Source organism: Ovis aries, chromosome 6 (assembly GCF_016772045.2).
Source record: "Ovis aries strain OAR_USU_Benz2616 breed Rambouillet chromosome 6, ARS-UI_Ramb_v3.0, whole genome shotgun sequence".
NCBI lineage: Eukaryota > Metazoa > Chordata > Mammalia > Artiodactyla > Bovidae > Ovis > Ovis aries.
This window is the reverse complement of record NC_056059.1, coordinates 103,433,076-103,457,269: the sequence shown is the minus strand read 5'-3', so window position 1 is coordinate 103,457,269 and position 24,194 is coordinate 103,433,076. Positions and strand designations below refer to the sequence as shown.

At 49.1% G+C, this 24,194-nt stretch overlaps 1 protein-coding gene across 2 annotated transcripts in view; it reads right to left on the bottom strand.

Moving 5' to 3' along the window:
- The window catches only part of PPP2R2C (protein phosphatase 2 regulatory subunit Bgamma), a 163,693-nt gene extending 144,173 nt beyond the window's left edge, over nucleotides 1-19,520 (bottom strand). Inside the window, exon 1 of one of the 2 annotated variants that reach the window (XM_004009985.6) lies at nucleotides 19,353-19,520. In XM_004009985.6, the coding sequence (XP_004010034.3) occupies nucleotides 19,353-19,422 (70 nt within the window). In that variant the 5' untranslated portion in view covers nucleotides 19,423-19,520. Of the gene's footprint in view, nucleotides 1-19,275 lie in introns of both variants that reach the window. The other variant, XM_012180329.5, reaches the window with a different exon arrangement.
- Nucleotides 19,521-24,194: the final 4,674 nt, after the last annotated feature.

Here is a 24,194-nt window from a genome sequence, read left to right as displayed (position 1 = left end):
GGAAGACAGCCCGAGTCTCAGCATGTCCCTTCTCCCTGGGCTTCTGGCTCCCCATCTGTTGAATGCAGACAATGGCAAGGGCTGCCCTGGACAATGCGTGGACATGGCTCACCCAGCCTGGCTCACTGGCACGAAATGGCGGGCAGCTTCCATCCCTTCCATCACATGAACTCAGAAAACGGTCCCCCATCACCCACTGGGTGGATGCCATGTAGGCTGTGTTTGGGATAGGCCACTAGGCTATAATGGTTTCCAATAAAACTGCTTCCTCAAAGCCAGGCATAGAAGATGATCTGGGAGGTCGGAGTGTCCTTAGAGTCAAGCTGAGAAGGAAAACCAGCCAGCTCACCTGTTCCCTTCTGCAGTCATTCCCCCTGCCTCCTCGGCCCACCGCCACCACCACCACAGGAGGCTGCCAAGAAAGAAAGCGCAGCTTCACCTAAGGCCACCATTCCAGATGTGGGCACAGCCCGCCTGCAGTGGGAGAGGGCTGGGGGGAGTGACTGACAGGCTGCATCCCGACCTGATCCCCATTTGTATTAATAATTTCAGCTTGATGCACAGAGGGAAGCGGGTCTGTGAGTATTGAGTCTACCTCCAAAAAAAGAACTTTTATTCATCTCTTAGTTTCCATATTTTCTCCAGCTTTATTGAGATATAGGGCTTCCCTTGTGGCTCAGCTGGTGAAGAATCTACCTGCAATGCGGGAGACCTGGTTTCGATCTTTGGGTTGGGAAGAATCCCTGGAGAAGGGAAAAGCTACCCACTCCAGTATTCTGGCCTGGAGAATTCCATGAACTGTATAGTGCATGGGGTCACAAAGACTCAGTCACAACTGAGTGACTTTCACACACACATTGAGATATGACTGACATATAACACTGATTAAGTTTTGATACACTTATAGGTTATAAAATGATGACCACCATGGCCTTACTAGCATCTCCATCTCATCAAGTTATTATCATTTTTTTGTGGTGAGAACTATTTCAGATCTACTTTTTCAGCAACTTTCTAATGTATAATACAGTATTACTAACTATAATCATTACACTATAGATAATGTGCTGTGCTATGTGCTAAACGCTTCAGTCTTGTTCGATTCTCTGCGACTCTATGGACTGTATCCCACCAGGCTTTTCTGCCCACCAGGTTCTCCAGCAAGAATACTCGAGTGGGTTGCCATACCCTCCTCCAGGGGATCTTCCCGACCCAGGGATCGAACCTGCATCTCTTATGTGTCCTGTATTGGCAGGTGGGTTCTTTATCACTAGTGCCACCTGGGAAGACTATACATATAGATTATATATTAGATCTCCAGAATTTATCGGAATATACCTGGACCTTTTGACCAACATCTCCCCATTTCCTCCAGTCCCAGCTCTGGCAACCACCATTCTAGACTCTGTTTCTCTGAGCTTGGCGTTTTTAGATTCCACATTGAAGTGAGATGGTATGGTATGACTTCACTTAGCATAATGACCTCAAGGTTCATCCGCATTGTCACAGACTCTAGGCAACAGTACGGAATGCTTTTCGTATTGAACAGAGAAAGGGTGTTGGGGCGAGGCCTCTGCTTCCTCTGAGTGGTCAGGAAGACAGAAGGCGGAGCAGCACCTCCAAGGTCAGGCACTCTGGCCGGCTCTTGGCTTGGCCAGCCACCTGCAGCAGACCACGCTTCTCAAAGGGGGCCCCAACCCTGTCTCCCATCCCATCTGTTCTCCACAGTGTGACCTGGCTTTTCCTGAACCCAAAGGTAGAACTTCACTCCCCTTCAACCTGGGCCAGCTTGTGACTTGACTAAAGTCACACAACGGTGATGTGAGACCCTGAGCAGGTCAGCAAGCCAGGTCTCCCACCTGGTTCCTGGGGCACTTGACTTGGGAAAGCTAGCCCCTCCCCACCCCACTCCTCCAGGAGTCTGGGTGCCCTGAGACCACCATGCTGGAGAGGACAGTTCTACAGTCCCCAGGGAACCAGCCCCACCACACACAGAACACATGAGTAAAACCATCTGGAGCCCTCCAGATCAGCCTACCCACCAGTTTAGAAGGGAGATGCAGCGTTGCCATGTACAACAGATTAGCCCAAATTCCTGACCCACAGAATTCTGGGGACATAATAGAATGGCTGTTGTTTTAAGACACCACAATTTAGAGTGGTTTGTTATGTAGTAATAGTGATCATGGGCTTCTCAGGTGGCACCAGTGGTAAAGAACCCACCTGCCAATGCAGGAGACACAAGAGACATGGGTTTGATCCCTAGGCTAGGAAGGTCCCCTGGAGGAGGAAATGGCAACCCACTCCAGTATTCTTGCCTGGAGAATCCTATGGACAGAGGAGTCTGGCGGACTATGGTCCATAGGGTCGCAATGGGTTGGACATGACTGAAGCAAATTAGTACGCGTGCATGCACACAATTGTGACCATAAGAGCACTGTGTGACTTTAGGTGTATGACCTCTCTGGGGCTTCGTTTCCTGTTATACAAAAGGGGGTCATGGTGGTTCCGACGGTAAAGAATTCACCGGCAATCCAGGAGACTTGGGTTTGATTCCTAGGTCAGGCAGATCCCCTGGAGAAATGAATGGCAACCCACTCCAATATTCTTGCCTGGAGAATCCTAAGGACAGAACACAACTGAGCTACTAACACTTTTCTCACTTCTTTTTTTTTTTCATTCCCACCACCTCCTAGAGCAGGTGTAAAGATCTATTGAGATGATGAACATACGTCTCATGATATCACAGCAGTCAAGAAATGGAAGCTTCCCTCGTCATCATCAACACCATTATTATTTTACCAAGAACACAACATAGTTGCACACATGGAGAAAGGTTCACAGCATGATTCCTCTCCTGCACAGGCAGAGTCCATCACCCAACAGACACACATCAAGAGACAATGAACACAGCCATAAGTCACGATGCGCTGGAGGTGAATTGATCTTTTTTTTCTTTTTTTAAAGCAAGAGACAGAGACTGATGGGTTTGCTGTAATCTGCAGATTACTCCAGAGCTGCATTATATATGTGGACTTACTCTTTTAAAGATCACCCACATGCAAAATTTTGCTAAATCTGATTTTTAGTTCAGCAGGCATGATATTCAAATCTTTATTCAAGCCCTTTAAAGACACTCCTACATTTTCACCCAGAAACTGTATTCCCAGATATCCAGAGACAGGAATAACCTGACATACAGAAAAAGATATAAATTTCAAGGATGCTCATCACATCTTTAAACACCCAAAGTTGGGATATAAGTGTGCAAGAGTGGGAGGTCTCTCAACCCTCCACCACTGTCATCCACACCTACCATTTTTAGGAACATGCTTGGGTTGACCAAAGACTACGAGAGGAGGCTCAAGCCTTCTTTCTCCACTATGCTTGCTGCTCCAACCTGGCCTGGACAAACTCTCTTTCCCACGACTTTTGCCTCCACCCTCTTCCACTGCTGACTCTGGGCATCTTCCTGGGGTCTTCTTGCCTCTCTTCAAAGTTCTCACATCCCCATCTGGACTTCGCTCCCCCAAGTCACTCTCCAAACTTCCAGAGACCTCTGGTCAGTTTTGGTTCTCTCTTCCTTCTCTGCCTGGAGAGGTGGCCATGCCCCTTGTCTCACCAGCAGCCTGTTTGGTGTGTTCATCCGCCATAGCCATCCAGGAGCACCAGGACCAAAAGTTACCAGTCCAGCAACCCTAAGAGTCTCACTGCATCTCACCGCTGAGCTTCTCCCCATACCATCCTTACTGCCTGGTACATCTTCTCCCCGACTCCCTACTTCCCTGCTGGACTTGCAAGCTACTCATCTGCTCTGACCTCAGCCTCTCTGCTCCCAGGCTACACCCTAGCTCCCATCACTCCGTGTTATGATCACCTGTTTATATCTCCTTGGTTCCAGAGGTTCTCACCCTATTCCTCCTCTTTCCTGCATCCTTCCCCACCCACATCCTCACTGCAGATGATGGACCTCAGTCTGATGGATAAATCCATAGGTAGTTATTGAATAAATAACTATATCTGCATGATAGTCATTCAATTCAGTTCAGTTGCTCAGTCACGTTTGACTGTTTGCGACCCCATGGACTGCAGCGTGCCAGGCTTCCCGTCTATCAGCAACTCCTGGAGTTTACTCAGACTCATGCCCTTCGCAGTGGTGATGCCATCCAACCATCTCATTCTCTGTCATCCCCTTCTCCTCCCGCCTTCAATCTTTCCCAGCATCAGGGTCTTTTCCAATGAGTCAGTTCTTCACATCAGGTGGCCAAAGTATTGGAGCTTCAGCTTCAACATCAGTCCTTCCAATGAATATTCAGGACTGATTTCCTTTAGGATTGACTGGTTTGATGGACTGTTAGGCAACCACTAAAAATTTGTTCAGGATTCCCTGGTGGCTCAGTGGTAAAGAACCCACCTACAGTGCAGGAGATGCAGGTTCCGTCACTTGGTGGGAAGACCCCCTGGAGGAGGGCATGGCAACCGACTCCAGTATTCTTACCTGGAGAATCCTATGGACAGAGAAGCCTGGCAGGCTATATATGATCCACAGGGTTGCAAAAAGTCAAACAAAACTAAAGCCACTGAGCATGCATATACACAAAAATTATTCACTTGGAGTATATGATAATATACAGGAATGATCCAGCATGTTAAATATTTTAAAAGAAACAAAACTGTATTTATACTACAATCTACAGGGGGCAGTAAGAGAGAAATACAACAATATTGGAACAACGTTTGCAGGGCTATGGAATCAAAGACATTATTTTTTTCCTCTCTTTATTCTACTTTCTGCATTTTCAAACATTTCTGCAATGAGATAAACAGAGGAAGAAAATTAAAATCTTGCAAGGAGCATCTTAGCATACATGCACCTTAGCTCCCAGAGTATGACAACATGGGGCACATTATGATGATGGATTGTATTTTCACAGCTTCAATAAAGAGCATTACCTCTCCTTGGGGAAAATATTCAGTTTTTTTTTTTTTTTTATCACCTTTCACACTGAAAGCTGGCGTAAGAACCACTATTGTTCAGCCCTTGACTCCTTCAGTCAGTTCATTCCATGATGAATTGTTCCTGAAGCAGACAGGCTGGCTAGGAGGTCTGCACAGTGAACACTGTAGACAGGAGGCGTACGCCCCTCTCCCAGTGACCCATCAGCTGTCTAACCATTTCTTCAGGGAGCAATTTGAGTTATTTAATATTCTCCAGTTGCCACTTGCAACAAAGAGGATGCTGACTCCCGTTCTCGACCCATGGTTCACCATCACCATGCCCTTGACATGTGGAAGGGCCACACAGGATAGACACTGCCCATCTGGCATGAGCTTAGGGAGACCCCACTTTGCACAACTGTGTGGAACCCTAAAATGACCATGCAAGCCAAAATCACTCAAAGTGATCTTAATAATCAAGGTGAAAAATTAGAAGAGTTTCATAATCTTTGAAAAACTTTTTAAAAACCTTAAAAACTCTCTTATTGATGGTTATAAATGTATAGGGAAGTAGAAGAGTAAAACTAGTATTTTATTTAGTACCCAGTCATGTAAAACACAATATACACTGAGAATTCCTGGTTGTTTTTTTTTTTTTTTTTTTTTTGTAAAAATTGTAACTAGGCTAGTTTCAACAGTGCCGGCTCCCTCTGCTTGTTGGATAACTTATGATGCTGGGCAAGCATCTTTCTTTGCCTTGGAGAACTGCATTTCTAAGTTTAGATCAGCTTCCAAGATTCTGTTCTCCGCACCTTCAATGTTGTGAAATATCTTTAAGAGTTCCTTTAACATGAAATATGTTGCCAGTGTCACCACCCCTAAGACATCTTACTTTTTTTTTTTTTTTTTTGGTCACAGGCACTTGCCTCATTTATGCCAATTAGTTCAGCTTGACTTAGTTCCCCTGGCTATACAGAATTTCAAGAGGTTGCAACTTCAGCATTCCCAGAGTGGGAGATTTCCTCTATAACTGCATTTTACATTCAATCCAAATTCTTCTTCCAGCATTATCACTTTTCTCTCTCTCTCTCTCTCTCTCTCTCTCTCTCTCTCTCTCTCTCTCTCTCTCTCTCTCTCTTTTCTGAACAGCATCTTTGTGGGCCAAATGCCCTCTTTTGACTACCCATTTTTGGAAAATGTCACGTGGGTTTATCACCTGGAAATAAGGAGGCACCATCACTATATGTTTTGCTGTCTGTGTGTGAATTCACAGACCCACAGGGACCAACCAGTGACAGACACTGAAAGAAATGACTTGGTCACGGATCACGATGCTTGTATGTTATTTACTTAGTGATCCTTGGGCTGGAGAGCAACTGGTAAGGTTTGTTCTTGATGCAGTTACTCACAGTTACCATTCAGGGGCAGCTGAAATCTGGGTTGTGTGATTGGGGCACTGGCATTATTGAACTAAATTGTGGTGCTGAAATCTGTACATGTTGGAATGGTGCAAAGCTAAGATTGCCTATACCCAGAGAGTGCGGCCAGGGGAAGAGTGGCATTTGGGGGAAAAAAAAAATTGGACTGCTCTGGGATCGGATTTGAAGACATGCCATTTGTTCACTCAGTCATTCAAATGCACAAATACCCAGCACCTAGGAAGTACAGGTGGGTACCAGGTGTTGAGCTGTGTACAGAGGAAGCATGCGCGTCTAAGATACATATCTGCTGATGCTGCATGAGACAGGACTCCAGGTCCTATGTTTCAGAAGGGCCAGGTTCCCATCCTATCTTATGATCTGAGCTCAGTCACCCCTCTTGGCTGGGACTAGGAACTAAGGTTCTTTAGTTATAAGGAACAGAAATTGACGCAGGTTAACATAAGCAGGAAGGAAGTTATTGGAAGGTCCAGAGGGAATCACAGAATCTAGGAGACACAGAAGCTGGACAAGCGGCCTCAGAAGGAGCCGGGCAGGACTGGGAACTCAATTTCGGGGATCTATGGCCATTCCAGCCACTTATCTCTGTGCAAACTGTCTCAAAATTCAGTGTCTTCACCGAATGAAATGAGCATGAATTCCTTTCGATCTAAATTCTGGCCCATGTCTTCAAACAGAAACCATTTATTTTGCTCATGGGTCTGTAACGTGAGTAGCTCTTGGTGCCGATGGCGTCACTGCTGAACAACCTGCCCAGGATCTCTCAGCTGATGAGTGGTGAGGAGGGATCCTGGAATCAGAAGGGGCATGCCTGGGGATTCCCACCACCCAGGCGACCACCCATCAGCATCCAGTCCTGTCAGAATACTGGGGTCCAGCCAGGGATTATGGACAACAGGGTTTAAACTGTAATTCTTTACAAAATAGCAACAACTGTCTTCAGCAAGTCAGGGTGGAGGACTGAGCTCCATCAGAAAAGACTCGGGAGACAGAATAACCACAAGCAGATGCAGGACTTTAGAACCTGGGTCAAACCAACCAACTATTAAAAAAAAAAACAAAAAACACGATTTTTGAGATACCTGGAGACATTGCTAAAATGAGCCAGAATTAATCAATGTTTGTTTATGCTGCACTGAAGTAGAACTGATTCACTAACATGGACCAGAATTTAGATTGAAAGGAATTAGTACCCATTTTGTTCAGTGAGATACTGATACTTGGTTATGCAAAAAAAACACCCTCACCTTTCAGAGGTGCCTGCTGATGTAGGGGTAGAATAACAGTCTTGAATTCACTTTAAAAAATAATTTTTTTTTTTTTTGGCCTTACCACACAGCATGCAGAACTTCCCAGACCAGGGATTGAACCCATACTCCCTGGATGCACAGAGTCTTCACCACTGGACCACCATAGAAATCCGGCACTTAAAAATTCTTAAGCCAAGGGATTTCCCTGATGGTCCCATGGCTAAGGATCCACGCTCCCAAGGCAGGGGTTTGACCCCTGGTCAGGGAGTTAGATCTCCCATGCTGCAACCAAATTTGCATGCCGCAACTAAAAAGATTCCGTGTGCTGCAACTAAGACACAATGCAGCCAAATGAATCAATAAATATATATTTTAAAAAATTCTTAAGCCAAAAGAATGGGAAGGTAAATGAAGAAAGTACAGCAAAATCTTGAGAGCAGCTGAAAGATGAGGGGATGGGTGAAAAACAATCGATATACAATTTTCTCTTTTGGTACATATTTGAAAGGTTTTGTTAAGACTTTATTGAAATTGTGAAAAGAAAATCAGAAGCTGATAATGACAGTACAAGTAGCTCCCTTTTACTGAGATGTAAGCACAATATGCACATGATTGCACTTAATACAAAAAGCCCGAGTGGCAGGCACTTCTCCCCCTGCTTCAGGGAGGGGGAAACTGGATCGGAGGCTGAAGAACCTGCCAAAGGTGCCCAGCTGTGCCAGGAGCGGAGCCCAGGCCCAGCAGCCCCTGGGGTCACGGCTGCAACCTCAGCAGGGCAAGGGGGCAGGAGGATGCAGGAGGCCAGGCTGGTCCAGAGGAGGCCCAACGGCTGCAGTTGGAGATCCCATCTCTGCTTGGGGCAGCCGGAGCCTCTGAGCAGCCTTTGTTCTGCCTCAATGTGCCATTCAGACCAGGGTTCTTAAGGACAATGGGTCCCACTGTTCAAAGGGGCAATGCCCATCCTGGGCAGCACAGGAGTCCCAGGTGGGTCCTAGTCCCCAGGCAGGCTGGCAACTGCAATTGAGGTTCAGGCAGAGAAGTCCAGATTCTGTCAGGGGACAAGCACATGTCACTTTGCACATGTGCTTGGAATGCACTAGAATGTATCTCAATACACCACCACTCCTGACCCAGGAAAGGCTGCTCCCTTTGATGCCAAAGCACCTGTTCTTCACAGACCTGTGATCACCCCCACCACTTACCCTGCAGTGGAGGGGACCCCTTCTCTCATTGACCCATCTGGATTAATTTCACCCCCACGTGCCTGGGACAGGTGCAGTTCTAGCTGCATGTCCAGCATAAGCACTGTGCCAGGCAGTCCTGGGTTCAAGTCAAGAGACCCTTCAAAACTGGGTGCAGAACCAGAGCTGAATGGGCCACCTGTCACTGCTCTGTCAGTCTGACTAAGCAGTGCGGAGATCAGGAGAGTGGGTTCTACAGGCAGATGGCCAGCATTCAAACCCCGGCTTGGCTCTTTACAAACCAAGTGATGCTGGGCAAGTGCCCAAGCCTCACCTTTCTCCTTTGTAAAATGCAGACAACACACACACATACACACATACATTGGGGTTTGTGGGGATCCAATAAGATGAAGCATTTAGCATTGCAATTGACATAGAGTATGTGCTCAGTAAATGGTCAATCATAATAATGGCTCAAAATCCTTCAAGCTAGGCTTCAGCAGTATGTGAACCAAGAACTGCCAGCTGTGCAAGCTGGGTTTTGAAGAGGCAGAGGAAGCAGAGATCAAATTGCCAACATTCACTGGATCATGGAGAAAGCAAGGGAATTCTAGAAAAACATCTGCTTCATTGACTATGCTAAAGGCTTTGACTGTGTGGATCACAACAAACTGTGGAAAATTCTGAAAGAGATGGGAGTACCAGACCATCTGACCTGTCTCTTGAGAAACCTGTATGCAGGTCAAGAAGCAACAGTTAGAACCAGACATGGAACAACAGACTGGTTCAAAGGAAAGGAATATGATAAAGTAGATATTGTCACCCTGCTGATTTAACTTTTATGCAGACTACATCATGCAAAATGCCTGGCTGGATGAATCACAAGCTGAAATCAAGATTGCTGGGAGAAATATCAACAATTTCAGATATGCAGATGATACCACTCTAAAGGCAGAAAGTAAGGAGGAACTAAAGAGTCTCTTCATGACGGTGAAAGAGGAGAGTGAAAAAGCTGGCTTAAAACTCAGCATTCAAAAAACTAAGATCATGGCATCTGGTCCCATCATGGCAAATAGAAGGAAAAAAGTGGAAGCAGTGACAGACTTTATTTTCTTGGGCTCCAAAATCATGGTGGACGGTCACTGAAGCCAGGAAATTAAAAGATGCTTGCTCCTTGGAAGGAAAGCCATGACAAATCTAAACAGTGTAATAAAAAGCAGAGATATCACTTTGCCAACAAAAGTCCGTGTAGTCAAAGCTATGGTTTTTCCAGTAGGCATGTATGGATGTGAGAGTCGGACCATAAAGAAGGCTGAGCACTGAAGAATTGTCGCTTTCAAATTGTGGTACTGGAGAAGACTCTTGAGAGTCCCTTCGACTGTAAGGAGATCAAACCAGTCAATCCTAAAGGAAATCAACCCTAAATATTCATTGAAGAACTGTTGCTGAGGCTGAAGTGCCAGTACTTCGGCCACCCAATGCGAAGAGCTGACTCATTGGAAAAGACCCCGATGCTGGGAAAGAGTGAGGACAGGAGGAGAAGAGGGAGCAGAGGATGAGATGGTGAGGCAACATCACCAACTCAATATACATGAATTTGAGCAAGCTCTGGGAGATAGTGGAGGAGAGTAGTCTGGTGTGCTGCAGCCCACAGGGTCACAAAGAGTCTGACTTAGCAACTGAACAACAATAATAGCTATTATGTTTGTTTCATTATTGTTTAATGATGAAGACCAGGTGAGTAACTCTGCATGAGGGCTAACTGTGCTAAGTAACAGGACTCCCTAGGGCACCATGGGGCTAGTGGAAAGCAAACTATTCTGCAAGCCAACGGGGAGAACTAGGGGTGCAGAGCATAGAGTCTCATGGAAATATGTCGTCACCAAATTGAGCCCAAGAAGACCAGGTGCCAGGTGTGTGTGAGCACCTGAGTGATGCTTACTGATACTGTTCTGACCACTTGGCAGTGTTCAAAGCTGGCTGATCCACCCTTCTTCCTGCCAGCCCTCTCTCTCCCTTCCCTTCCAGGATTCTCCTGGGTCTGTGACTCCAGAGCCTTCTTGTTTTATCTTCTAGCTGGGTGGACAACAAGAATTCTCATTCTCTGTCCCTTAGATGTTGGTGCTCTGGCCTCAGCTCTCTTTCTTTGTTCCTTTCGCCCCCACCTCACTCTCCCTGCCCAGAGATATGGGTATCTTCTGTGCCTAGTGCATAGTGGGCGCTCCAGAAATATTTTGTTGAATGAACAAATGGGTGAATGACCTTGTTCTTCAATGTTGTACATCTGGCATCTCACCTCCCTCTGGCATGTAAGAGGATCAGTAAATACCGGTTGTTGAACACAAGGGGAAAAGTGTTCAACCTCATTGGCATTCAGACATGCATTAAAACAAGTATTTTTTTCATCTATGATATCTGCAAAGGTCAAATAAATTAGAATACCCAATGCTGATCAGCATGAGATAAAATAGAGAAACTTTCTGGAGAATAATTGGGCAGTGGGTGTCAAGAACATTAAGCACATTCATAATTTCTACATAAAGTTGCACGTGCAGGATTCTCTCTGAGCAAAATTATTTCAGATTTATTATTTCAAAATTATTTCAAAATTATTTCAGGGGGAAGAATGGGAATAGGGTGTCTTCTTACAAACATAGCATTCTTTCCCTCAGTGTTAGTTATAAAGGAAAATAGGCAGCCTAATTATCCAGCAGTCGGAGGTGATGAGTTGAACTATGACATCTCTCAGGGGAAGAGTGTGCAGCCAATAAAATGATGGTATTTGGAGGCAGGGCTGAGGGAACCTGTTACACACCCCTCATCCCTGAAAACACACAAGGAAGATGGACCAAAGGGAAAAACATATCTTTCTTAATGGTAAATTCGGGGGCAGGGGGGAATGAGCTAGGGACCCCCACTCCACTGCCCCACCTCCTGGGCCTGCGGGGAGAGACAGATCTAAAGGCTGGTCTCTGAAATGAGGGAAACAGGCTTCTTGTTGGAGCAGAGACCTTAATACTATAGCTCCGCCCAGCAGAGAAAAATGGTCCGATGAGTGACAGGCTCTCACCAGTTCCACCAATCATAAAAGCCAAGGGAAGTGGGGTCAAGGATTCTGCCCTCCTCACTACAGCACAATAGGACTATTTGCAGAGGAGCCTGGGGGGCTACAGTTCATGGGGTTGCAAAGAGTCACACATGACTTACGACTAAACGACAATAACTCATAGGGTATCGAATAATTGATCCTTTGAGATTTTCCCCTTTGGCGCAGTGGTAAAGAATCCACCTGCAAATGCGGGAAACATAGGTTTGATCCCTGTGTCAGGAAGATCTTCTGGATTTTGGCAACCCACTCCAGTATTCTTGCCTGGAAAACTCCATGGACAGAGGAGCCTGGCGAGTGGACTACATTTCATGGGCTTGCAGAATCGGACATGACTGAGTGTCTGAGCATATTGCATTTGTGGGGTCTAGCGCAAAGTGAAAATGCAGAGGATAAAGAGCAGGGAGAAGTATCACTAAAGGTACAAAAATATAAAGCTTTCCATTTTTACCCATGACTGGTCCTAGTTATTTGCTATTTAATGACAGTTGAAAAAAAAAAGTTTAAATTATTAACATGGATTTTATCGGCCAGTGTATTGTGTAACTACAGCTTTAAATGCAAATGGAAGAGCACTGAACTAGAATGCAGAATCACTGAATTACACAATTTGTATCTGGGAGCTCCTGCAGGTATACATAGCTTGTTCGTATAAGAGCAGTAAGAACACTGCACGTTTTTATTTCACTCTTTGACGCTTGAGGGTTTTAGACACATATCTCCACTCTCAGTGATGAATGAGGGTTGATGGGAACAGGAACTATGGTCCGCCTTTCCCTTTCTTTTGATGCCATCATTTTCAGCAGTAATGACTAGCTAGACCAGGGATGTTCTCACGAGTAACAAAGGTTATGTTAGGGTTCCTTGGTCCATGTGCTTCTTAGAATGCCACTGCCTCCTTCCAGCATTCAAAACAAGTTTTCTGGTTCAAAAAGAAAGCATGGCCTCTCCAGGCTATCAGTGCCTCTATTTACACCATCACGGACATGCTGACTGGTGCTGACTCACAGAATTCTGGTGGCTCCAGGATGCTCAGAAGCTCAGTGATATTCCAAGTGACCCCAGGTAAGTGTGATATGGAAGCCGCTTAAGGAACAGTGGAGTCGCTTGTTGCACATGTCACTTCTGTTCACCGTCATGCTCCACTATCCTATCAAAGGTAACTCACAAAACACAGGTTTAAGGACACAATTATTAAAGATTTCAAGGTGGGGACAGTGGAGAATTAAACCAAGAACGAGGTTCTTGGTCCTTCTGAGCATGTGAGCATGGGGCCTACCTGGATTGCATGCCCAGAAAACCAGCCCTTCAGCAAAGGGACTGGAAAATTCTTATAACCTCATGCTTAATGAGAAAAGTACCCTTCAAAATGGTTTATATGGAAAGCTTTTATTAAAAACAGACATGGGCATTTGCAAAAGATGGGAAGGAGCTATGGCAAGTGGCTAACAATGTTCATCTAGAGGCCATTCTTTTCTCTTTATCTGCATTGTTACTTTATAATCCTTCCTATTAAGCACCAGCCTTTCACACAGCCATGCTTCAGGTCTCAAGACCTAAAACACCTCTCAGCAAAACATCCGTTAGCTATGCTGACTTTAAAGATAAAGACCAAAAGCTGCAGCAGGTAAAAACAACCAGGAGATGATGTGGAAGCATTGTATTAGCATTTGATTGCCTCTTGCAGAAAGAAAATGAGAAAACCTCTATCTACTTCGTGACTGCACCAACCTTTAAGTGAGGGCTGGCCTCCACGACAGTTTGAGGAAACTGATAACAATAATAGCCTCTGCCCAGAGTGGACTGTTGGGAGTCCATGAGGCCTTGTGGAATCCCAGGGCAGGAAGCAGTACAGGGAAACTGCAGCTCAGAGAGGTGATGTGACTTTACAGGGGACAGCCCCCGGTGTCCCATTTCAGCCTCCCACCCTGCCCCCATGCCAGAAGTGGAAACAACGTCAGCTCATGAAACCCCAGGAAAGCTTATGAAAGGGACAGTTCTAAGTGGAAGCAAAAGGAACCAAGATTTCAAAAATCAAAGGCCGGCTCTCCCGCTTTCCCTCTGGGCTGGCTCAGGTCACTGTCAGACATAACCTCCCCTCTGAGCTCAATTTCCCTAAGGCTAGAGATGAAGTTGGGTCAGCCAGTCTGATATTTCTGTGGGCTCTGGGTGTATTAGTCATTCAGTCGTGTCCTACTCTTTGCAACCCCATGTACTACAGAGCCCGTCTGTCCACGGAATTCTCCAGGCAAGAATACTGGAGTGGACTGCCATCCCCTTCTCCAGGGTTCTTCCCAACCCAGGGATCAAACTCCATCTCCCACATGGCAGGCAGAGTCTTTACCATCTGAACCATCAGGGAATATGCAGCTAAGAGCTAGTCTGACTCCAGCTCCTAAAGAACAGACATTGTTATTCATGGACAATATCTACTAAGTCCTGACTGTGCCCCAGGCCCTGGGCTGGGCATGATCACATGCACCAAGCCATTTAATGCCATGAGTCCACCGAATGTATTCCATTCACAAAGCATGGTGGGGAGTCCACAGAGAAGGTGCAACATCAAACACTTGCACATCCCTCACTTCAAGTGACCTGCTGAAAAACCTGGAAGAGAAACTAAGGCTCCCGCCCAAGATTACAGACCCAGAGCAGACCTCACCAGGAATGCAGGTCTCCAGACCCCACCAGGAACCTAGGTCTCCTGACAGCAGACCTTGGGATCCCTCATGTGGCTGGAAGTACCAGGAGGGGAAATCAGAACTCTGCAACTTTGACTTGAGTGCGTGAAAGAGACCAAAGAGGATTTCCAAAACAGAACACACACACACACACACACACACACACACACACACACACACACACACACACACACACACACACACACAAACAGCTACCTCCTGGCTTTAAGTATCTTGTGTTTTGGTCGTGAGTGACAGGGCAGCTTTTCCGTTTTCTCGACAATCAGTAAAGGCTGTATGAGTAGGGGTGCTGCTGGCTGCAAGAAACAGACTTGGCTTCAAGTTTGAAGCAATGAGTAAATATAGCAGCTTATGGAACTGGAAGCCCAGAGGTAGGGTGAACTTTAGGCCTGGTTAATCCAGGAGTCACCAACATCTCACTCACTGTCTACTCTGACAGCAACTGTGTTGTTGTCTTAAGACTGGCTTCCACCATGGTCTCAAGGCAGCTGCTGGGGGGGGGGGGGGGGGCGGGGCGCTTCCGTGTTCCATCACAAGAAAGGGACCAGCTTCCTGCAGCTCTCTCTACTCTCCACTCAACCTCCAGAAAGGACTTCCATGTTCATTTTCGAACCAGTCACTGCAAGGGAGAATGGAAGTACCCTGGTTCATCCCTGCCTGAGCAGAGCCAGATGCAGAAAAGGATGTGTTTGGTAAATGCTACTGCATGAAAGAGGATGAACGTATTTCCTAGATTCAGTCTAGCCTAGCCTAGAAATGTCTATTTAACTCATGCTAAAGCTGAGTCTGGGTTTCCCTGGGGGCTCAGTGATAAAGAATCCAACTGCTAATGCAGGAGACTTGGGTTCAGTCCCTGAGTCAGGAAGATCCCCTGAAGAAGGAAATGGCAACCCACTCCAGTATTCTTTCCTGGGAAATCCCATGGACACAGGAGCCTGGCAGGCTACAGTCTACAGGGTCGTAAAAAGAGCTGGACATGACTTCAAGACTAATCAAACAAATGAAAACCTGAGTTCTAGGACTGCAGCAAGAGAACATAGCCAGGAAGAGTCCTTCTTAAAGTCATATTTGGCTCTTGAGAAAAGTCTAAACAGAGACACCTTGGCATTCTCTGATCCCTGGGACCCCTTTCTCTAGGGCTCAGGTCCTTCCACTGTCCTGAGAACCTTAACGGTACTGCTCTCCCCCAACACACATCCATTCCGCAAAGTCCTCTGTGCTCCACGGTGACACATGCCCATGGCTAGTGACCACAAGGTGTTAATGAATGACTAACAAAACCGAAACTCTTCCCAAGGTATTTGGGATTTTACAAGAGGAAACTGAGGAACTGGGCTCCCACTGGAGAAGATGACATTTAACTCAAGACCTGAAGGATGAGAAGGAAGAGCAGGAGGTGGGTGTTCCAGGTAGTGGACACAGCCAGTGCAAATACCTTGAGAGAAAGGAAAAAATGCCCTGCTTAAGGAACAGGAAGTAGATCACAGTCACTGGGGTGTTGTGTGTGTTTGCGGCCAAATGACCAGCTGGAACAGGGATTTGTACACTTGGCACTTTTACAAACTCCCAGCATCCATTATTTGCTTGTGAAGCTCCTCCAGGAACAAGACTTTTAAATTCTAACAGTACCATGTATAAAATGCTTCCAATAGGCCAAAAGCACTGTGCCAGATGCTGTCTATATTAGCATAACCACCGATATCCCCAATAATTCTTTAAGACAAGTCATTATGACTTCTCTGTTTAGAGGGGGAAGTGAAGCTCAGAAAGGTTTAGTAACTTGTGCCTGTTGCACAGCGCATGAAGATTCAGAAGTAGGACTTGAACGCAAGTCTGTCTGACATCGGAGGCTTCCCTGGTGGCTCAAGTGGTGAAAGAATCCGCTTGCAATGCAAGAGCCACAGGAGACATGGGTTCGATCCCTGGGTCAGGAAGGTTTCCTGAAGGAGGGTATGGCAACCCACTCCAGTATTCTTGCCTGGAGAATCCTCGTGGACAGAAGAGCCTGGCAGGCAACAGTCCATGGGGTCACAAAGAGTCAACAGGGACTCAGCCGAGCATGCACGAGTGCTGTCTGACACCCAAATCCGTGACCTACTCTGTGCTCTGAGCACAAAATATGGGCAAGATGCAATAGCAGGAAGGTCTGTTTCCATGCAGGGTGGCCAGAAATCTCATATAATTCTAATACTTATTGTTACTGCTTTCTTGGCTAGACCCTGTTCTCTGAGGGCAGGAACTCTGAATCCTGTTTCTTGCTGCACTTCTAGGATCAGAGCCCTATCCCCTGCACACAGTGGCACTCAGTCTGGGATGTGGACAAAGGCTAAGCCTCAGTTTCTTCATCTATGAAATGGGCATGTGCGGTATGCGGAACTCCTGTGAGGCCTCAACACATAATGGGTTCTCCACACACGTAGGCTGCTAGTTCACAATTTGTAGTTCTGGGGTCAGACCTTCATCCACCATCTCACCTGTGCTGTGCTGTGCTTAGTCACTCAGTTGTGTCCAACTCTTTGCAACCCCACAGACTGTAACCTGCCAGGCCCCTCTGTCCATGGGGATTCTCTAGGCAAGAACACTGGAGTGGGTTGCCATGCCCTCATCCAGGGGATCTTCCTAACCCAGGGATCAAACTCAGGTCTCCCACATTGCAGGTGGATTTTTTTTACCATCTGAGCCACCAGGGAAGCCCACCATCTCACCTAACCCCCACATAAACCCTAAAACTTGTAGACAGAGTGGTATTATTCACTCCCATTTCACAGATGGGGAAAGAGATTTGTCCACATAATGGGGCTCCCTTCTAGAATACAGGCTGCCTGGGGGCAGGACCTGTGTCCAGTTCCCAGGGCTAAAGCACTAGTAGATGGTCGGTAAATATTTGTTGCATGAATGAAGAATTAACAATCATCACCTCCTACTCTGATAACTATGCACGTCTCCCTTGTTCCTCCCTTCTAAGAGCTGGTGAATTCATGAGAAAAACAGGGAGAGACAGGATAAAGAAGGAATTAGGGTTTGCCAATGTCCACCATGAGTCAGGCAGTGCTTTTTACTTTAAGTCACACAGACCAGCGCCTTGTTCCAGCATCCTCCATGCACAGATGAGAAAGGAGAGGCTTCTTCCAGAAAGCCAGATCAGGATGACCTGCCAAGATCCCCTCTCCTGGCTCCAGCCAGACCACTGGGGGACCTGCCAGCAACTCAGCAGCCTTTCACCTCTGCCTCTCAGCAGGCTGCCAGCAAAAAGAACACCCAGGAAACACACTGATCCTTCCTCGGCCTCTCCAAGACCGGCGACAAAGGACCCTTTTCAGATGCCCTGGACCCCCGCTTCCCCAGGAAACCCCTAACTTGAGGTAGAGCCCTCAGCTAGCCCGAGCAGCCCTGCCCCCTCTCCCTACACACACCTATCAGCAAAGCGTGACTCAGCGCTTCTCCTCCGGGGAGCGGGGAGCGCCACTCTCCACCCTATACTCCGCCCAGGTCACACATCCAGCCTCAGAATCCCGGGGTCGGACGCCTGGGAGCCCACCCCGCGCTGATCCGGGGCTCTCCAGGCCTCCGCAGAGTTCCGACGGGCTCCTCGGCCTCATTTCCGGCGGAGCCTGGCATCAGCGCTGGCTGGACAGCGCCCGGAGTCGAGTCACGACCGCTCGGAGCCCACACGGGTTCCTGACCCGGGTTCTCACGCGCCCCAACCCCGCGGCACGCAAAGCCCTGGGCTCCTCCCACGGAAGCACCCACCAGGGGACCTCTTGCTAAAACCCACCAACACCTCTGCAGCCAGTCCGGCAGCCCCTAGGGAAGACGCAGTCAAGCCCCTTAACCCGGGAAGGTCTCCGGGCACAAGGGGTCCCCACCAATGCATGCCGACACCCCGCGCGGCCGGCCCTTCCCCGTCCGCAATGGAGGCTCCAATCCGCGGGCGCCTGGCTAAGGCCTGAGAGCTTCCCCACCGTTCCCTGGGCAGGGTGGAGCCGGGGTACACTTGAAGTTGCTACTGGCTTATAAGAAGGGGTCGCTGACCCTCTAGATCCCACCAGCCTCGGAATGGGGAGTAAGGCCAATTTGGGGCATTTCCAATGCAGGGCCTGTTTGGGGTAGCAGGTTCCACTTTGGGGTTCACCAGTGTAGGGTCAGCTGTTCCTGTCTCATTTTATTCACCAGGAAGGAAAGATCCACCCCAAACCTGCCACCTTCTCTCACCCCGCTAAGGGACCTTGCTTCTGCCCACAGGGAGGGGCCGAAAACCTCGAGCCTCTGGGGCAATCTGGCCACGGAATATTTTTTTTTCTCCTCCTGGGTCGCTCTTAGTCTCCGGGGAGTGGGCAGCCTAGAAAATTCTGCCGGGCTCTGGACTGGGATGAAAGGGCAAACCCAGGATTTTAAGCCACTAAATTCGCCTGGGATGTCTTCACCAGAGTAGCCGCAGAGGTGGCCTTTACAAAAAATGAGGGCCGGGGACGATTCAGGGTGCCACCAGGCCTGGAGGCGGAAAGCTGCCCGCCGGAGGGCGGCGCGGAGGAGGGCGCTGCCCTGTCCGGCTACGGAGCAGCAGGAGACCGACGCCCTCCGGCTCCCTCCCTCCCGGACCCGGGCGGGGGTGGGGTAGGGTGGGGTGGGGGGACACGACACACAGCGCGCGGTCCAAACCTTCGGAGGGCATTCGGTGCGACGGCATCCCCACGCCGCGGCCGGCCGGAAGGGGCCTCAGACAACACGTACGTTACCTTCAGTCACATAGCTGTGGTCCCGCAGGAAGCTGTGGTTAATTTTCCGCGTGTCCGTGTCCTCGCCCATTGAAGGCCGTGCCCGGTGCCCTGGGCATGCCCCGCCGCCGCACACCGATGCAATCCGCAGAGGTCGCGCCGGGCGCGCGGGCCATGCCGCCGCAGCCTAGCAAGGGCGCGGGCCGCCGGGGCCCCGGAGGGCGGGCATCGCGCGACCAGGGGGCGGCCGGGGAACGGGCGAGGGCGGCCGAGGCGGGCGCCGCGGTCAGGCTTGAGCGCGGAGGGCGGGCGGCGGCCGCGGGTGGGGACGGGCCGGGTCCCGGGCGCGCATCCCGGCCGGCGGTGCGCGCTGCGTCCGTGCGCCCCGGCGGCGGCGGCGGCGGCTGGGTGCCGGTGCGCCTGGCTGCGGCGGCGGCGGCGGCGGGAGGGGACGCGCGCGGCGCTGCGCCGACCGAGCCGGGGCCGAGCCGGGCTGCGCGGACTGGGGCCGCCGCCGCCGCCGCCGCCGCCGCCGCTGTCGCAGGCCCCTCCCTCGCGCCGCCCGCTCCTCCGCCCCCGCGGCCCGCGCCTCCCGCCGCGCGCCCGCCGCCCAGCACCCTGCAGGTGGAGCCGCGCCCCCCGGCAGAAGCTGCCCCCTGCGCTCTCAGCCTCGCGGATGGACACCTTTGGTTCCTGGGTATGCCAGCGGGCGAGGGAGGAAGGAGTTGACCAGCTGGCGGGAGGCACTGGGCAGCTGAGCATTTGGGGGCCACTTTGCGTGCCCGGTGGCTCAGACGATAAAGCGCCTGCCTGCTATGCGGGAGCCCCGGGTTCAATCCCTGGGTCGGGAAGATCCCCTGGAGAAGGAAATGGCAACCCACTCCAGTACTCTTGCCTGGAAAATCCCATGGACGGAGGAGCCTGGCGTTCTATAGTCCATGGGGTCGCAAAGAGTCGGACACGACCGAGCGACTTCACTTTTTTTTTTTTTTTTGCGTGCCCAGGTACTCCTGGTGGGTGGAGAGCTTAGAAGAGAGGAGGACCTTCAGAGGTGCTGGGGGCGGGTAAATGGATCCACTTCTGCCCAACCGCACAGACACCAGCAGGTCTTCTTAGGTGTTCAGCAACACCTCTTTGAAAGGGACAGATGGAAAGGTGCAGACTGCCCCCGACGGGTACCAGGGCTGAAGGGGCCCTTGGCCCGAAATAGGAGGCCAAAACCCAGGTTGGGGTGCAGCTGGTCTCTCGAACCCCTGCAATTTTGTGATGCTCTCCTCCTCTCAACTGTTGGGGGCTGGAGGAGGGGGACTCCAAGCATTCCCCAAACTGCAGTGGAGGCAGAAGAGTCCAGAAGGGGCTAAGGCAGGAGGCTGGGGTTATGGGAAAGGCTGGAGAAGGTGGAAGCCCCCTGAGGTTTCTGGCTGGGGAGTGAGAGGGAGTTTCTGAAGCTAGAGCTGGGGTTTTATTCCTTAGAAACACCCAGAATAAAGTTCCTCCCCACCCCCACAAGCACCCTGCAGGGCATAATTGAAAGGGCAGGACCCAGGAGGGGCTTGGGGCTCTGCCAACATCCCCTGGATGCTGAGCGACTCAGGGCAGGTCCCCTACCTCAGCTTCCTCAACCACGCCCACCTCTTAGCACAGGTATGCAGATTTAGTGCAAGGACCAGGGAAATGCAGGGACCCTGTGGATGTAAAAAGTGAAAGTAAAGTCACTCAGTCTTGTCCGACTCTTTGCGACCCCATGGACTGTAGCCTACCAGACTCCTCGGTCCATGGGATTTCCCAGGCAAGGATACTGGAGTGGGTTGCCATTTTCTCCTCTAGGGGATCTTCCCGACCCAGGGATCGAACCCAGGTCTCCCACATTGCAGGCAGACACTTTACCATTTGAGCCACCAGGGAAGTGAAAGAGGCTGATATTCACACCTTCTCTTACCCACCAGCCTGGGCTGCTCTAGTCCCTTGAATCTAAAACCGGAGTCCCACTCTGTGTCCATTCCCCTCTCCCCTCTCTAACTCAGTACGGAAAGTGGCTGTGACCTCAGACACTGGAAGACAGACAGACTGGGTTCAAGCCCTAACGGTGAGGTAGCCCTGGGCAAGCACAACCTCACCTGTTTATTGGATGTGATCACAGGGCTAGTGTGGCCAGTCCATGCTTAGTAGGGGCCTGGCCTCACAGGTGCTCTGGAATGTTCGTTGTTATCATCAGGCTGAGCCTCACTTCTCTGAACTTGGAAAGACCCCTCACCCCATCTGTGAGTGCTGAAACATCCACCCCATCTTCTGGGATACCCTGGCTTACCAGGAATAGGGGCTTGACCTGGCCCAACACAGTGATCTACCCCTTTCATCAGCCTCTGACGCAGGCTGGGGACCTGGGAGTTTATGGTCTTGAACCTTGCTGGGCCTCAAGGCTCAGTTTCAGCTACTTGCACCCCCGTGAAGTCTCCTCTGACTCCCTCGGGGTTCCTGAGAACTGTCTCCTCCATTCTGAAGCCCTCCCACACCAGCACCAAGGCTCCTGCCTCAACATCCTGCTCACTCCCACCCCAACCCTGCTCAACCTGACACCATCCATTGCTTCCTCTCTCATATCTGGAGGCATCTCTGTTTCTTGGCACAAAGCTGAGTTCCGCATCCTACTGCCTGTCTGTCCTCGTGACTCCATCCTCTCTCTCTCTCTATGGCCTCCTCCTTATTGTTTCATTTGTGATGAATGTTTGTTGACCATCTACTATGTGAGGGCATGTTTCCAGCACAGTGGTAATGAGAACAGAACAGACCAAACTCTCTGCTCTTATGGGGTTGATCTATTAGTGGAGCAAGATCAGCAAGACAATATACATATATAGCATGGACGTCACGATGAGTGAGAAGTGAAAGTGGGGTGCAGAGATGGAGGTGGATGGGGGTCTATTTTATAGAGTGGAGAGAACCCTTCTGAGAAGATGTAATTGTGTAATTGCTGTCACCTACATCAGGAAAAAAGACCACAGCTGTCCTCACGAGGTCTGTCTCATCACCCACTCTCTGCCCAGCAGATAACATTCACCTCGACTTCTAACACTGTAATTTTGCTGGTGGGAGTGGGGGTCTTTCTGTAAATAGAATCATAGAACATGAATGTTTTTCTACCTGGTTTCTTCTGCTCACCATTGTTTCTGAGCTTCACTCAATTTTTTATATATGTGGTTTGTTCATTTTTCACTGTTGTATAGTATTCCGTTATACAGCTACACTGTATAATGTACCCTCCTGGTGATGAACATTTTGTTTGTTTTCTGTTGGAGGTTAAGTTCTCTTATTCTCCTCCTGACTTAGGGCCTTGGAAAAGTAAATGTCAAGATAAAGCCTCTATAAGCCAGAGTCCATGCATGATTACAAAGAACAGGGACCTCATTAGACATATAAAACGAGTGAGAAATTAACATGTGCTGTGTTTGGGCACTGAGACTGGTGGATTGTTTTTTCACTGCAACATAACCTCTCCTGTGGAGACCACTACATCCCTGTGTTCCAGCTGGTGGTGGCTAAACACTTCACATGTGTTATCTTGTACTGTCCTCAAACACGTGAGGACTCTTGTCTCAGCCAGAACGAAAACTAGGCTGTATTGAAACAATGGATGACCTTTCAGAATTCTGCGCCTTATGGAATCTATTTCTCACTCATGCCACATGCCCTTCACAAGTTGGCTGCAACTCTGACCCTTGTCATATTTATTCTGGGATCCAGGCTAATGGTGCAGCCCTACATTGGGCATTGCTGGGGTCATGGTAGAGGTGAAAGAGAGATCCGGGGCATGAGCTCACTCTTAGAACTTATTGGCCCAAGTAAGTGACATAACGACCACTCATGAGTTCAAAGGGCAGGGAGAAACACTATAGGTCACATGGCCATTAATGACCTTATGACCTATGACCCTAATGGCACGTACAAGTACAATCCTCCACCAAGAAGGGAGGATATAGTACAAATGTTTTGCGCTAGAACGCAACCCACTACAGTACTCATTTTATAAATAAATAAACAAACACCAAGCCACTTCCTAAGTCACCCAGCTAGTAAGTAGCAGAGCTGAGATTTACCCAGGTCTGTGAGACTCCAGAGCTTGTACAGTCTGCCCATACAAGCTGATGCTGATGCAACTCTCTCTCTGCCACCTTCCCCTCTGTGACTACCCAGAGGGAGTTCCCACAGGGAGTTCAAGGTGGTCTCTTTTCATTTCTGGAAACCATCTGCCCTGCCCTGGAGTAGCTGCCTGAAACAGTAGTTGGATGGATCTTTTCTCCAGGGAAAGGCTAGACAGAAACCCACCCACCCACTCCCAGTCTAGGTCACAGTGCCTCTGGATGGAGACTTGTCTAACAACACTGAGATGCGCTGAGACCCATCAGATAGCAGTGTCATCAGGGAAGGACCCAGGGCTGTCATCTGGTCCCACACTCACAATTTTAGTCATTTTCTGCCATTGCAAAAGTGGCACATAATAAAAAATGTGTATATAAAGGAAAATAGACCAGGGATGATCTTGAATTCATTGTACCAGAAACCTTTTGGAGTGTCTTATTCCTAGGCCTTTCAAGGTAAAGTTTTTGTTTTTACACAACCATGATCCATGCTTTATATTCTGTATATATTTTAACGTGTGTGTGAGCATGCTAAGTCACTTAGTCGTGTTCAACTCCTTGTGACCCTATGGACCATAGCCCACAAGGCTTCTCTGTCCGTGGGATTCTCCAGGCAAGAATACTGGAGTGGGTTGCCATGCCCTCATCCAGGTGATCTTCTCAACCTAGGAATCCAACCTGCATCTCTTATGTCTCCTGCATTGCCAGGCGGGTTCTTTACCACTAG